Here is a 16,639-nt window from a genome sequence, read left to right on the forward strand (position 1 = left end):
AGTTTGCTATGGGGCCCAGCCATTTCTAGTTACGCCCCTGGGTGGAAGTAAACACCGGACTTTTCCGTTCTGGTTGACAAAACCTGGAACCATAATGGGAGGTCCACTGTGATCTATATATGCCACCAATCCTGCAGCAAGCACTATGACCTTTACACTGACTCCAGTGCAAGCCATAGAAAGTTCAAGCCTTCTTCTGTGCTGCATCCATCTCCAACCTGACACAATGACATGAATGATGACATAAGCATGCCTTCAAGGTTGGGCGCCTGTCCCATCGTCCTGCAGTGTGTGAGCAAGTATACACTGGTCTGTACTGGATATATAAACCCCTGGACAGGATGGATTGTGCTATTGATCGCTGCTCCGGCTATGATGGACCTGAATGTAACAAAACATGCTCAAGTAAAGAAAATTTGATATATCATTGGTAATATATGCCAATAAATGACACATTATCCAGTTGTACTTGGATTTGGGTCACGGTTATTAATGTATCCCGGGTTCTTCGTATCGTTCTGATCTTTAAAGTTGCCATTCCCTAACAGATCCTCATTTTCTATGTGTTAACGCTAATGATCATGTCATTTATGGGACTTGTATTATTTAACTTCATAAATCATTTATGCGGATATGGAGGATTTTCCAAATGATGTCTCGGCTGCAGAGAGCAATTACCCTCCTATATATAGGAACGCAGCATTTCATAAGCTGCTCTGAAATCATTGCTAAATGAATGGTGTGCTATTCTCAGACTTCTGCTCCATGCAGATAACTCATTTTGCACATATTTAATAGCTTTTGTTAAGATAAAGAAAGCACGTAATATTGTTACCGATGGGATGCGGCATGGGCTATGTATACCGAATAATGCCACCAAAATAGCAGGGTCAGTCTTGGTGGATGGTAGTCTTTGCACCCCCTTTGGCACTCACCCCCTGTTCCTGTGTTGTACAGTCTTACATGATGCTATACAGTATGGTGATGAAACAAACGTATATTTTAGTATAACACTTACTGTCAGTATACAGTGACCAAATAACAACTATATAAATTTAATAAAATTGATAGACACAGTCTCTATATAATACTGATATAAAGCAAATTTTAAGACCCATTATTTAAGACCCATCATTAGATGCAATGTTGCACCCCAAGACAGTCCAGTATATTGGGTAGTGGGTGTACCTGGTATACTCCCCCCGCCCCATGGAGAAGGGTGGTTATTGTGGTAGAAAGCAGAAATGTTTTTGTGATGTAAAACAATTTTTACCTAAGAGTACATATATCTCTCTGCATGTATACACATATATTGTTTGTTTACCTTTTTTTGCCACTATTTTGGCCTGCATATAGAAAACCACAGGACGTCTTAAATCAAATCTGGGCTTTATCAAGAACTTTCCCTAGATGTTTATAGACTCCTGGAAGGGACAGCCAGCAATGGATGCGACACTGTAATTCATCCGTCAGAGAGTCACCAAAATAATTCATTGTGTCCTGAAGTCACCTCTCCCAGTTCAGGATAGATGGAGGTCAGCGTATGTTAACCTCTCAGCTGCTGGTTTCCTCAAAATGTTCAAAAGTAGTAAGACATCTAGAATGTGGCAGCAGGAAGAAGCTAATAATCCACGTGGACTGCCATTTTAAATCATGTATTGCTCAGGCTTAGGAAATGCCATAAAGATCTTTATAAATGTGTCTGCCAACTGTGGGTGCCAACCTGCACCTATCTCTAGAAAGAGTATTCACTGACAGCTAGTGGTGATAGAACTAACCAAACCCAAATGCTCTGATTTAGGTTCTCGGTGGCTGGAGAAGTTGACTGCCGCCCTAGGGAGTCACGGAAGACATGGATACAGCCATAGGTCCTAGACTATCCATGTTTTCCTGGTAGCCCTAGGTCTGCATCCAACTTTCTTAGCTACCAGGATTCAAATGGCAAGAGTTCGGGTTCAGCTGAACCCAAACATTCGGCAAGTTTGCTCAACACTAGTGGCCACCAGTGAGACATCCATGGGCAGAGTGGTGGCTGTGCAAGTTATGGAGTTTTCACCTTGGAAGCATATTTCGATACACAAGTATCATTCATTCCATGGATGATTATGTCCCCATTCTCAGGATAGGTTGGGATCCCACTGGTAGAACCCCTGAGATCAGTTTGTTTTCCTTAATCTTGTGGTTAGGGCATAACTTATCTGATGGGAATACCCTGGTCAACAAGCACATTTCAACCTAAGGGTATGTGCACACTACGGAATCTCGACGGACAATCTGTTGCGGATTCCGCAGCTTGCACCCGCTCGCGAACTCTGGAGGCCGCATGCATCTCCTCCAGGTGCCATAGACTCCATTCTATGCACGGGTGGATTCTGCCGTCCATCCAAAGAATGAACCCACGAGCAGGTGTGAGCTGTGGAATCCGCAATGAGTTTTCTGCCGGGATTCCGTAGTGTGCACGTTTCCTAACTGAGAAAATGTGTCATGACAAACTGAGCACCCTCTGTCTGGTCCAACACGTAAAATGTAAATTGTAATCCATACCTGTTTTGGGTTGTAATGCAAGATTACCGCCTTGAGTGCCTAAAATACATGTTGGTAGCCTACAGACCCTGGTGGTGTGATTGAATCTTTTCAGTATTTCATAGATGGTGTTGTAGGCTGTAGGGGCTCATCAAAGGTTATGACATCACTCTGTGGATAAGACTTGAGGACAATGATGTGTTGTCTCTGGAGGAAGAAGCTGGGAAGCTGCTGAGACAACACCACACTGAAAATGAAAGGACTACACAACTTCCTATTAGGGTTATTCCAAGCAAAGATATGCTGAAGCCAGTACAATTAGTGACAACACTATATTAGTAAACTATATATGTTGGGATTATTAGTCTTATTTAAATTCAATGTTCTAATTTTGGAATATGCCTTTTAAGAATCTTTTAAAGATCTTTTAAAGATCTTTTCATGCTAGTGACATCTATGCTAAGTATCTTAGTAAAGTATAGTTAAAGAGGTATCTGGTAGGATAAAACCTTTAATAAAATGTATATAAAGGATTAAAAAAAGAACATTAATTCCTCGCCAATCCCCCACTGCTTCAATTCTGACCCTACCCAGGTTCCAGCTAATCTTCACTTCTCAGTACCTTGTGTGAAACATCCTTTTTTTAGGCATGTACATATAGAAATGGCTATAACACTTCATAAATCTATTGAAATTGTTGGAGACTTCTTTTGGCTCCATTTTCATTCATACCTGCACTTTTATATGACTGTTATCTTGTTACATGAGGGACCTGCCCTAGATGTTGCTGTGCATTGTATCAGTGAAGTCAGTGTTAAACCTCAAAAATTGACCATTTTTAATTTTCTATGTTTCTAGGAAAAACCATTAACAAAATCACTTCAAAGAGGAGAGGATCCCCAGTTTGATCAAGTAAGTCATATGAAGAGTTATGTTTTATGATAAAGAAATATGAACAGATATATAATTGTGTGTATAGGTTCATATAATGTCTGTTTTATCTCATATAAACTGATCACCTGTAACATTAATATTGCCTGGCTAGTATTATAAAGGTCCCCCTCATGACACTAAAATAACTCAGTTCTGACAAACCACAGACTCCACAAGACCTCTGGAGATGTCCCTTGTAGAGAAAAAGCGTAGGTCCGATCGAACCCGAACATTCTCAAACCTTCCGCATTTGATTGCTAATGCCTTCCCGGTCCATGCGGAAGGAGGAGACAGCCCGAGTACCGCCTAGGATTCCGGGATTCAGCCTAGGTGCTGAAAATCGGACCTATGATTTTCTGATGTTCGATCATCTCTAGTCGCATGGTGTCTAGGAAGACATTATCTGCAGATCCTTTAAAGGGGTTATCTAGCGCTACAAAAACATGGCCACTTTCTTCCAGAGACAGCACCACTCTTGTCTCCAGTTTGGGTGGAGATTTGTAACTAGTTTCATTGAAGTAAATGGAGCTCAATTGCAAACCACACCAGAACTGGAGACATGAGTCGTGTTGTCTCTGGAAGAAAGTGGCCATGTTTTTGTAGTGCTGGATAACCCCTTTAAGTGTCACTGTCGTTTTTATTAAAAAAAAAAAAAAAAAAAAAAAAACAACTTTGACATATCCTAGAGACGTGTCAAAAGTTTTGATCGGTCTGGGTCTGAGTGTTTAGACCTGTACCGATCGGGAGAACGAGCTGAAGATGACTGCACTAAGTGTCATGTTATGGCTGATCACTATGGGGGAGATTTATCAAACTGGTGTATAGTAGAATTGTCTTAGTTGCCCCTAGCAACCAATCAGATTCCACCTTTCATTTTTCAAAGAATCTGTGAGGAATGAAAGGTGGAATCTGATTGGTTGCTGAGGGCAACTAAGACAATTCTACTTTACACCAGTTTGATAAATCTCCCTCTATGGCGTTTTTTACGCCGGACTTAATGTCCCCGCATCTCCAGCGCTATGGTGATTTATGTAGAGGCGGACTGCCTCCACATAAATCCTGTGCGCTCCGGTGTGCACGGTCGAAAACCTACGCCAGCTGAGGACTGGAGTAGGTTTTCGGTGCATCTTTAAGATACAACAATAATGAATCGCGCGGACTATGAGTCCGCGCCCCTTGTTCCGCCACCTCCCCACCCCCCCACCCCGGCGTATCTGTCGGAAAGTGCCGATTTGTGAATATTTTATTCGCAAATCGCCCATTTGCGCTTAGAATCATTTGCAAATCGGCACTTTCCGCCGAAAAACCACATTTCGCCGCATAATACATGTCCCTCTATGTGTCTACGTACACAGGCAGATATAGCAAAATGGTGTCTCCATTTGGCTCAAATCTTTGTGCAATAGCGTTTGAGGAGCCAAAGCCAGTAGTCGATCTCAACCTAAAGTAAAGAAAGGACTACATCTCATTTTTAGCATCTACTCAAAATTACATGGCAAGAGCCATACTGTGCAAACCTGGCCCTAAACAAGTACGTGGTACAGATAGTGGCCAGGGACCAACCTTGTTGGATAAAGTAACTTGAATGTTCTGTTGTATCCACATTAGTCACTGAACGTATAACAAGAATCAGTGTGTCCTTTTTTGGCACTTTGTGGTAGTTTTTACTTCAGCTTAAATGAAAGGGTCATTTGTTCTCTCGAATCTGTTAAGTACGTTTCCCCGATCCTCCTTCATTGCTGTTCTTGAACGGAACACTTCTCCAGTCTGGTGACTTTTTCAGATAGAGCGAGTATGAAGTAAGCAGACCTTCCAAGCCAACTATAATAAAGGGGAGCTTTTCTTTTTGCACAGAATTAATGGTGTAGTAGTTCTGTCCGAAACTAAAGCAACCATTCAGTATTTAAGGCAGTACTTATAGAGGATACTTACCTAGTGCTTGTTTCTTGCCTTTGTTAGTACAGAGTTAGGGCCCTATTCCACCGGACGATTATCGTTCAGATTATCGTTAAATCGTTCAAATCTGAACGATAATCGTTCGGTTGAAATGCAGTTAACGATTAACAACCGAACGAGAAATCGTTGATCGCTTTATAAGACCTGTACCTATTTTTATCGTTGCTCGTTCGCAAATCGTTCGCATTGAATAAGACATCGTTCGGTCGTTCGCAATAGATATGAACGCAATAGCGAATAAATAGCGAAGAAAAACGATCGCAATTACGATCATAAGTAACGATTATCGTTCCATGGAAATGAGTGAACGTTTTCAGGTCTTTTCGCAATAGCGGTCGTTTGAGATCGTTAATCGTTAACGATTATGCAAACGATAATCGTCCGGTGGAATAGGGCCCTTAGTCAGAACTTAGCTACAGTGCATACAGGGAATCTGAGATAGTCCTGGACACACCTCTTGCCTCCTGATTGGTCCAGGCTGCTGCTCTCCCCCTTTCCCTGCATCTCTGCCTCCTCGGATTGGCTGCTGTGTATGAACACAAACCTATCACAGTACTATTTTACTTACTGCTGTTATATAAGTAAAGTAATAGTATAGTAATAGCAATAGTACAGCATTCTGACAGAGTAGAGCAATAGTGTGCACACGACTGCCGATCCATTCAGCTAGTGGGCTCAGGACCCCGTTCTCATCATCAGCAATAAATGCAAATGGGTGACAATAAATAGTTGGCGGCTTACCTCTATTGAGTGTGTCAGCAGAACCCAATACTTTTCTCCTTACTTGCAATGTACGGACTATGTCACTGGGGCTTAGACGATTCTGTGATCGCTAAATGTAAGCGAGACCAGGCCCGCATTCAGTGACTGCATGAAGTTGCCATAGATTGTCCTACAGCTTAGACCCCTTGTAGGCAGCTCAATCAACTGGTATCAAAATTAACTGGTTAAAATTTCAAGCCTTCCTTATCAGCTGCTGTATGTCCTGCAGGAAGTGACGTATTATTTCCAGTCTGACACATTGCTCTCTGCTGCCAACTGTGTCTGTGGCAGGAACTGTCCAGAGGAGTAGCTCTGGACAGTTCCTGTCTCGGACAGAGGTGGCAGCAGAGGGCACGGTGTGAGACTGTAAAGAATACACAACTTCCTGCAGGACTTACAGCAGTTGATAAGTACTGGAAGAGATTTTAAATAGAATTACATTACAAATCTAAATAACTTTCTGAGTTGAAACTAAATTTTACCACAGTACCCCTTTAAATATTAAATGGTGACCATTGCGATCACCGGGCTATCTATGTATTTCTGTAATGCTGTATCTGATTATGCTTTTCCAAATGCAGTATACTCTTTGGGTGATGTTTTTCCCGGTAGTTTGTGCCTATTTTTCTCCCATCCATTTGTATATAGTTGATGTTTATTTTTTTCTTTTGTTTTGACTGCACCGGGTTACTACAGCTCATCACGTATTAAACTGAAAGGTGGCTGAGCTGCAGTAACCCAGAATGGCCACTACACAATGTATGGAGCTGTCTAGTTCTGTTTACTGTGTAAGGAGGCGCCACAGCTCTGAAACAGTTGATCATCTGGGGTGCGGGGTGATGGAACTTCATGATAAGATATTGAGGTGTTCAATGAACAAGTGCTAGAATAATATCCCTTTGAGTGCAGCACTTCAGATGAGGTTGATCTTTATTCTTTTCCCTTTCCACTCCTCACATACTTGTAGATTACATTGAAGAAACCTTAAAGGACAACTCCCATGAAAAACTTTTTCCCAGTAATTGAAGCACATTACAAAGTTATATAACTCTGTAATATACTTCAATCACCTGTCTGTCCTCCTTCCCTGTCTTTTCCCCCCTCCACCCCCCACCAGGAAGTGTAAGAAACTCCTTCATACCTAATTACTGTCGTCACCAGGCTGCTCTCTCAGCTCCTTCTAGTGACAATGAATCATCAGCAGGAGGGCGGGTCTAGCTCCTGTCACACCAGCCTCACCCTCCCCTGCCTGGTCAGGTGACTCAGCTTGCTCAGCTCCCATTGGCTGAGCAACTGTAAGCCATCTGTCATTCTGCAACTCCATAATGACTGGTGACTGACTCCCGGCACATAACCAGCTACAGGACCCCCTCCCCCATACTCCCTCCTGCTGCCAGTGGACTCAGTGAGTGAGTGATGTCACTTGCTTATCTTTCTCCTCACTCCCGGCAGGTCAGCTACACAGACCCTGTCTTATCTCTCCTCGCTGCCCTGACCTAATCCTGCAGAATGTACACTACAGTGAGGTGACAGTATGTGTGTGTGTGTATATAGCAGCCTGACTGAAGAGAGAGAGAGGGGGTCATGTTTAGTGTATGATGGGAGTTGTAGTGAATGGAGGGGCAGGCACTTGCTGTGTCACAGCAGCCAAAGTGCATCATGGGAAGCTGAAACCAGGAAGCAAGGAAGAAATAAAGAACAAGACTAGAAATCAGAAGGTACACAGACGGTGGGAAATTCAAACAGTGACAGCTCAGGAGGGATGAGAAGTATAAAAGCTAGGTTTCTGATTGGTTTTTGGTTTTTTTCCTTAGCGCGGGAGTTGTCCTTTAAATATAGCAACATTTAGTGATCTTCTGGGGCTGAAAATACCTAAACTACTGGGGCACATAACTACCAGAAATAGCTTCCTCCCACACATTTCCCACTGTTACTAAGTCACTCATTCATTCGGTTCCGAACGCTCATGCACAGTAATGCTAGAGGCTGGAGGAACTATGACAGCTTCACTGTGCTCAGGGATTGGCTGCCGTCTAAAACCATTCAGCCTATTGAGAGGAACAAGGTCTCAAAAATGATGGACATGTATTAGTAAATCAAAAAATTAGAGTGCTACATTTCAGGCAGTATTGTGGGCTACATGTAAGGTCAATTTATGATTTTTTTTATTTTTTTTTACAAAGAAAAAGTGCATGACAAAAGCATACCATGTTTTGTTTTTTTTACATTGACACATTTGATGATATTTAAAATATACTTATTTCTATTTATTCTGTGAGTTCTCTCACAGAAACATTCAGAAACTTCTCTCCCTTAACATTTAAATATATAACATTTTTACATAGAATGGTAGAAACTCGGAAACACAAAGGGGTAATCCGAGGTTAAAACAAAGCTGCTGCTTTCTACCCAAAACAGCACCACCCCCTGTCTTCAGGGTCTGTGTGGTATTACAACTCTGCTCTATTCCCTTCAGTAAAATTGAGCTGCAGTAACAAAGACAAACTGTGGACAGGAGTGGAGCTGTTTTTGGAAGAAAGCAGCTATGTATTTCTGATCTTGGATAATGTAAGATCTGGCTGCAAGAAGAAAAAGGTGTCTATACACCTACAGGACTCTAGAAAAGTTTGCACCCAAAGGAGGGAGAGAGAGTGTGTGTGTGTGTGTGTTTTTGTGTGTGTGTGTATGTGTATATATATATATATATATATATATATATATATATATATATATATATATATATATATATAGATATATATATATATATATATAGATAGATAGATAGATAGATTATATATAGATATAGATAGATAGTATTTTAGTGTGTGTGTGTGTATATAATAATATGGTTATTCATATGTATGGGTGTATATAAATAAATAAATATATATATATATATATATATATATATATATATATATATATATATATATATACTGTATGTATATATTATATACTGTGTGTATATATTATAATATAGATATCCAGTCAGTGTATATATATATAATACTTTTTTTAGGAGAGTTTTTGGAATTGAGAAACAATAATACATTCTAATACAAGTAAACACCAAAACAAATAGAAGTCTAGTCCAACACCAGAGATACTTCTAATAAGTCACGTGGTTGGAAATATCATTTTCTAGACTGGTATGGGAAAAGGAAATGGTTTTATAGCAATTCACATAAATTGCTTCCCACCTTTTGCCCTCTCCTCCCTGTGCTTCGATATTTAGCCTATTCCTCTCTCCGGTCGGTATTTTTAGCTCCCTGCATTAGTTCCATGTGACCCACCCAGGGTTTTATTACATCATGTCCTTATAACTATAAGCAGCTTTATACAAAGGTACTTTCTGGGTGGATGTACAAGCCACTTAGAAGAGAGGAAAAGGAAAATCTTCACAGGGCTGCAGTCGGCGTTTCATCACGGATGACGTCATTTCTTTTATCTGCGACATGACGGGAATACCGGCTAGATAATACCGGCCCCAACGCAAAAAGATAAAGTGGACGGTGCGAAGAGCCTGAGGCTTAGCCAGACACTTGTATGACTTCTACTTAAGGAAAGGCTGGATGAAGACATTTGGCAGCCTATTTTAAGCCAAGTTACTAATGTCAGTGTGCACAGGGCTTAATGAGGTCAGAAAAGGAAGAACTGGTTATCTGTAGAACGCACCATTCCTAGCGGACGGCCTTTCTTTTCATCTACGCACTTTTCATTAGATTCTAAATGGAAATTGGGTTTCTGTGTAGAACAGAAAGGAAATTCGAGGGGAATCATTTGCTTTTATCTGAAGTAATGGCTCATTCCAATTTTTCATTAAAGCCTTTTGATAACTCTTGTGTAACAGACTGCGGGACACAGAAGTTTTTACAGGCATCCAAGCCTGGATGAGGTTCAAGAGTTCTTCCAGACGAGTACGTAAAGTCTCCACCAGTTTCCATATTCTTGTCTTTGAAGCTTATGCACAGATGCTTTATGGTGGCACATGGGGTCATTTAATTTCCCATTTGCCCCCTTCAGTGATAATGCTAATACTGCATAAGGCCCTATTACGGGGCAGTTATCATTTAAAAATTCGCTATAACAATCGAAAATGAGCAATTATCTGTCCGTATAATAACACCTAATGATCAAGGGACTAACAAAAAGTTGAAAAAAAATCAACAATAGTTCGCCGATTGTTCGCATAAAACTTGTTATGTACAAAGACATGACATTTGTAAAAAGATAATGAATATATACCATTAAGAGACAAAGCTGCTTTGTTTTGTTTCGATGTCTGTAAGATGTTGCTGAGTTATTGGATGTGTCATGGTCTACTGATTCCCAGTATGGAAAACATAGCAAAACATCTGCAGAAAGACGTAGCTGTGGGTGAAAGTCAAAGCTTGAGGCGAGGGACAAGAGAACACTTCACCAAATTGTAGCCGAAAACACAAAACTATGGTCCACCAAATTACTGCAGAGTTAAAAGCCAGGTTTAAAGGGAAACCTGAAATGCCAGCCCCCCCAACAACCACCACCATTGCCCACACTGCCCAATCACACATGCACTGTTTACTGGAGTGGAGGCAGGTGACGAGAGTGCAGCACCAAGTGACATCATGGACCAGGGATGGCGGCGAGCGTGGGTTGTGGGACATGGGGATAGAGGTGAGCAGCTGCCCAGGGACTGAGAAGGACCCTGGCTACTGTAAGTTTAAAAGTTAAGCGTAACTAAAAGCATCTGAGAAGATTATGCCACCCCCTCTTGTACCGCAGAATTTGCCGCCTGAGGAGGAATACTCATTTTGCCTTATAGCAGAAGTGGCCCTGGGTCCAATAGTTGTCCTTGTAGATCAAGTCTAGAGGGGACTGGCTCCATCCCATGGTCCAGATTTTTGGTAATGCAATCTTCCAGGATAAAAAATTTTGTAAAGAAAACAGTATCGGGACTACCCTTCAGGCACAGCTTCTATAGGATTGCAAGGCGAGGTTGCATATACCAAAAACATGGAGAGAAAGGAACGGCTGCACATCCCATCCATGGCTGATACTAATGCCGCTAGGCCTATTTTAAAAATCAACACCAGGGTGTCTGTATATATGTGTCAGCCATATGTGGGATGTGAAGCCGCTCCTGTGCTTTCATGTCTTTCCCATTCTGTTTGCAGCAGCATTGGTGAGTGCAATACCACATTCATATTTGTGTTGTTTGGGGGCTGCCTTCCCCGCCGGTGGTGCCGGTCGGGTTTTGGGGGGGGCACTTTGAGTTTGGTCCTGTGACATTGGGGTTGCAGGGCCATTCCATGGCCTCCCTTCCCTGCACGTGCACGCTTTGCGGGGGTGGCAGTCGCTGACCGACACAGTGGTGAGTTAGCGTAGGGACCCGTGTGAACCAGGGGACCGGCACATGGTACACGGGGCTATTATGGTTTGATCAAATTCTATACCGACACACTGACTGTTTTTAAAATAGGCCTAGCGGCACTAGTGTCAGCCATATGCGGGATGTGCAGCCGCTCCTCTCTCTCTCCATGTCGTGATATACCAAAAACACTGTACGGGGTGCTGCTCTTGAAATACAACCAACGTTCATAGATATGTCTGTGAAGAAGAAAAAAGTAGGAGGGCACTCACCGTACTGTTGTGTAGACTTTATTTCATACGTGCGCGCAAAACGGCCGTGATAGCTTGTGCTAATTAGTGGTTGGCGTCCGAGCACGCTACAGATGAACCTGCTAGAATTTTAAAGTTTATATGAAATAAAGTCTACACAATAGTACGGTCAATCTTCCAGGATGACAATGCTCCCATCCACACTCTGCTCGGTGCATTGGATCTTGGATAGAGGGGCAGGAAAATGGACTTAGTGTGTTATATTCCCAGGCCAGCCCAGTCACCAGACCTGACTATTATCGAGGCTGTGTGGGGCTTTCTTTCTTGAGAACCTGGTTATGAGTAGATTCCCACCATGTCAGGGGATTAGCATTTGTATTAGTGAGTGAAACAAAATGAACATAAATGTCTGTGATTTATTGTTTTCTGTTTCTTGACATATTTCAACTGTATTAGGTCCAAAAGTGGGTCTCCCCCTTACTGATTAAAAAAAACAAACAACTGTGCTCTATAGTTGTTGCTTCAATTTGTCAAACTGCTATAGTCTGTCTATGAGCATTTCGCCAATCTTTTGACTCAGGAGCTTGCACCTGTCTGGCTCTACCCCTGCTGAAACCTAAAAGGGCAATAGCCACCAAATCCTCATATGAAACATTACTCAATACTAAGTCTGTCATGATAGGACTTGCCAAAAGAGGATAACACTGATCGAAGGCTATGTATGATGACTAGAGATGAGCGAACTTAGTAAGTTTGGTCGAACCCGAACTTGATTGGCCATTGACTGCTTATGTCTGCAACCTAGAAAAGTCCAGGATGACAGTCCTAGATTTCCTCGGGCTTTATACATCTTTTCCAGGCAGCTTAAATCGACAAGTTCGGCTGAACCTACTTCTCTACCCATGACCTGTTGCCTGCTTAAAGTAAAATAATTTGGACACCAAACGGTTAAAACCAGTTTGTTGTCCTGTTATATGCCTACAAGATGCCAAGATAAATATAAGGACCCTCCCGTGTTAAAGAGAAAATATATAATCTTTTTTTCTTTGCCTGGACCCAGTACTGTCCGCTTGCGTTTATGATGGAAGAATATGATCATTTAGTGTAACAAGGGCATATTTATACAAGAGTGCCCTCCCTTCCACCACCAGCACAGAGCCGGGATTCATCTCCTCATTGGGTTTACTTCCAATAAATAAATGGGTTGAGCAACCAGCTTGCTGGCTAGACTTCCCTCCCTTCCTGTTCCATAAGAGTCAGGTTTTCATTGAAATCCCACCCTTCCTTCCTGCAGGGACTTGAAAGAGAATGAGATGCATATGTGTATATAGAATAATCGTCTTCTATGGCTGCTGACCTTTATCCCATTCGTGCAGCGTCACTTATGGACGGCTCGCGGACTGTGAATCATCTGGTTTTGTGAATGAAATCATTATGAAGAATTTAATAACTTCTCTCCTTGGCTATGGGATGTGGGTTACACCTTGACAGTCGGCAGTGGGCTGCTTTTCTACTTCTACTGTTACCACCTACTGCCGAATGGCTTTGTGTGTATATTATTGCACAGGGCAGTTTCCTTATTCTTGTGGATTATGTGTGGCAGACTGTCATCACTTCTTCTAGACTAGGGACTGTGAAAGAGTAGAGAACCGGCTGTTCAGAGGCAGACATGACACGTGTGATTAGCTTAGTATAGTTTATACTACTTTTATCCTGCCTGTAATAACATAGCTTAGGTTTAGGCATATAAATCATTGTGCTGCAGTATAAAGCATAGTAGGTAGAGACAAAGTAGCACTCCGGTTCCCTCTGACTAAATGCAAGTAAGATTTCTGGAATTATTGACCATGCCTGAAGAAATCCGCAGGACTTAAATCTAACATTAAAGATGTATTCTGGCAAATAGAAAATATTTAAATTTTTTTATATTTAACAAAGTTGTGTAACTTCATAATAGAACTATGTTAATATATATATAATTTTATATATATATATATATATATATATATATATATATATATATATATATAATATAATTTTTTTTGTTACTGAGCAGCAGCAGGGCCTCTGTGCAAAAAATGTGTTTGGGCCCCCATAACCTAGTCTTTCCTTCTCAATAGGGCTCTACAGCGCAGCGCAGATGCCACTAAAGGACTGTACTGCAGTCTGTGCAGGCCTTAGTGTGGGACTGGGGTACCTGTGGCAACCCAATAGAACTGATCATGGGGGGCACCCAAATAAAGAACCCATCAGAAGCGACATGCTTACCTGGTCCCATCCTGTACTGATGTATCTGTGACCACAACTCCTGAAATAAGAAGAACTACAACTCTCAGAATGCCTTACACTTATAAAGCTCTCAGAGAATGCTGGGAGTTATAGTTTCCAAGAGGACAACCCCTTGACTGCTCATTTGTACTTCAAATCCCAGCACATCCTGAGGGCTGCAAACTCCCAGTAAATGCTGGGAGTTGTAGTATTTGCAGCTTTTGTACTTGTAGGGTCCTGGGTGTAATATACACTGGATGCTTTGTGGGAGATCAGAATATATAGTTCAGAGTGGGGAAATGACGCCAGAGCAGCAGTAATAGGGAATAGAACACATGGGCCCTGAATCACAGTTGGGGCACAGGTGGGAGACATGTATGTGGCTGCACAGGTGGGATACATGTACTGTACGTGGCTGCACAGGTGAGATACATGTACTGTACATGGCTGCACAGGTGGGATACATGTACTGTATGTGGCTGCACAGGTGAGATACATGTACTGTATGTGGCTACACAGGTGAGATACATGTACTGTATGTGGCTGCACAGGTGGGATGCATGTGCTGTATGTGGCTGCACAGGTGGGATACATGTTACTGTGCATGGCTACACGGGTGGGATACATGTACTGTATGTGGCTGCACAGGTGGGATACATGTACTGTATGTGGCTGCACAGGTGGGATACATGTACTGTATGTGGCTGCACAGGGGGAGATGAAAGAGAAAAACAACCATGCTGCAGGGGGGAAGGGGGGTACAGTTATTGGCAAAAAAGGCTTAGACTTACAATCAAACATCAGCATCAGAGGGTGGGAGGCTCTGTGATTTCTCTTACACAGTCCACCTCTATCTTACAACCTTCAGCAGCCTGACAGACACACTGACAATAATCCCTCACTGTCAGAGCTGCTGCTGTTACTCCTCTTCACAGCTCTGTCCCTGGCAGCCGTAACCCTGCAGGATCCCTCCAGCCCCTGTCATCACACACTCTCTCCTGCTCACACAAGGTATGCCGGACAGCGGAGTACAGGAGGGGGTGTCAGCAGCAGCAGGGTGCAGGAGGAGAGAGGAGAACCAGCCCCAGCCGGGCACAGCATCCAGTCACTAACTGCCCCCCCCCCAGGAGCAGGCTGATACCGCCTGGGGGACCGACTACAGACATATGTCATGCTGAGCTGACACTTAAGAGTCTGGCGGGCCCCTCTATTGGCCTGGTCCCCTGTGCAGCTGAACAGGCTGCACAAGTGATAAGTCCGCCTCTGCAGGGGAGGCTCAGTAACTGCAATAGCATTATGTAACTGTAACAGAACCAGGGCCTGAGCAGCTCTACAGTTTCCTATGCAGCGCCCCCTTACTGCCACCACTCTATGTAAAAAAAAAAAAGGTTTTCTATGGAGTGTACTACTGCTCTGGACAGGTCCTGTCACGGACAGACGTGGCAGCAGAGAGCATTGTGTCAGACTGGAAAGAATACACCACTCCCTGCAGGACTTACAGCAGCTTATAAATACTGGAAGGCTAGAGATTTTTGAATAGAAGTAAATTACAAATTAATTTTTAAAAGGAAAAACAAATTTGCCAGAATACCCGTTTAATGAAACGGTAAACACACTTCTTCTAACTTCTGGACAGTAATGGAGAAAGCATACTTAATCTGCCCTTCTAGTGGCGGGATTCCCAGCTCTTGTCAGTCAGAATAGCCCTCTAGGTGTAGAGTGCAGATACATCTTTAGGCGTGGATCTGCCAGCTCCCATAGGCACAGGTCAGTAGATGCCAGGGCCAGCTCCAGGTTTTTGGGGGCCCTTGGGTGACAGAGCCTCAGCAGGCCCTTCATTTACACACTATGCACAATAACGTGAGACAACACTAACATGTACAAACATACATTATTGACACCGACTGACACTGACACACTCAGACACTGACACACAGCAGTTATAGCTCAGTCTTCTCCTTCCTCTCTGTCAGCTGCTCTCCACACTATAAGGTTGAGGACCTTTAGGTCATGTGATCAGGTCCTTATCACTTTTCACTCTCTGTGCAGGTCCTGCTCCGTCTTCTGTGTCTTCTGATGTTCAGTTCTCACCCTGCACTACAGTGAGCAGGTTGAACATCAGAAAATCGGCCCCGTCTCCCTCTATGGGCCCCTAGAGATGCTGTGGGCCCCGGCACTTGCCGAGGTAAACCTTGTGCTAACGCCGGCCATGGTAGATGCCATCAGGATATCTAATAGGGTAACTACAGCTCCAGTATATAAATGTCAGTGAATGTTTACTGTAAATTAGTCAAATTACCAGATTTCTTGATGAGCGGTGTCCTATGCAGATCCGCCACCTATGGGTGCTGCTGCTCGGAGTAATGTGGTTGCAATCATTGTTTACCTTAACATTGTTTCTTCTCTTGCCAGGTAATAAGCTCAATGAGCTCATTGTCCGACTATTGCTTACCCTCCATACTACGCACCTTGTTCGACTGGTACAAACGTCAGAATGGGATTGAGGACGAGTCACATGAGTACAGGCCAAGGACGAACACCAAATCCAAAGGGTAACGCTGCCAAGAATAACAGATATTGATGATAATATAAAAGC

General features: G+C 42.8%; 1 protein-coding gene across 9 annotated transcripts in view; it reads left to right on the forward strand.

The window, feature by feature from the left end:
• FRY (FRY microtubule binding protein) overlaps nt 1–16,639 on the forward strand; it is a 286,128-nt gene that overhangs the window by 148,700 nt on the left and 120,789 nt on the right. For all 9 annotated transcript variants that reach the window (XM_069969891.1, XM_069969894.1, XM_069969885.1 and 6 more), the window contains 2 exons: nt 3,382–3,435; nt 16,456–16,595. In XM_069969891.1, the coding sequence (XP_069825992.1) occupies nt 3,382–3,435; nt 16,456–16,595 (194 nt within the window). The remainder of the gene's footprint in view (nt 1–3,381; nt 3,436–16,455; nt 16,596–16,639) is intronic.

This window comes from Dendropsophus ebraccatus, chromosome 5 (assembly GCF_027789765.1).
Source record: "Dendropsophus ebraccatus isolate aDenEbr1 chromosome 5, aDenEbr1.pat, whole genome shotgun sequence".
In the NCBI taxonomy this organism is placed as follows: domain Eukaryota; kingdom Metazoa; phylum Chordata; class Amphibia; order Anura; family Hylidae; genus Dendropsophus; species Dendropsophus ebraccatus.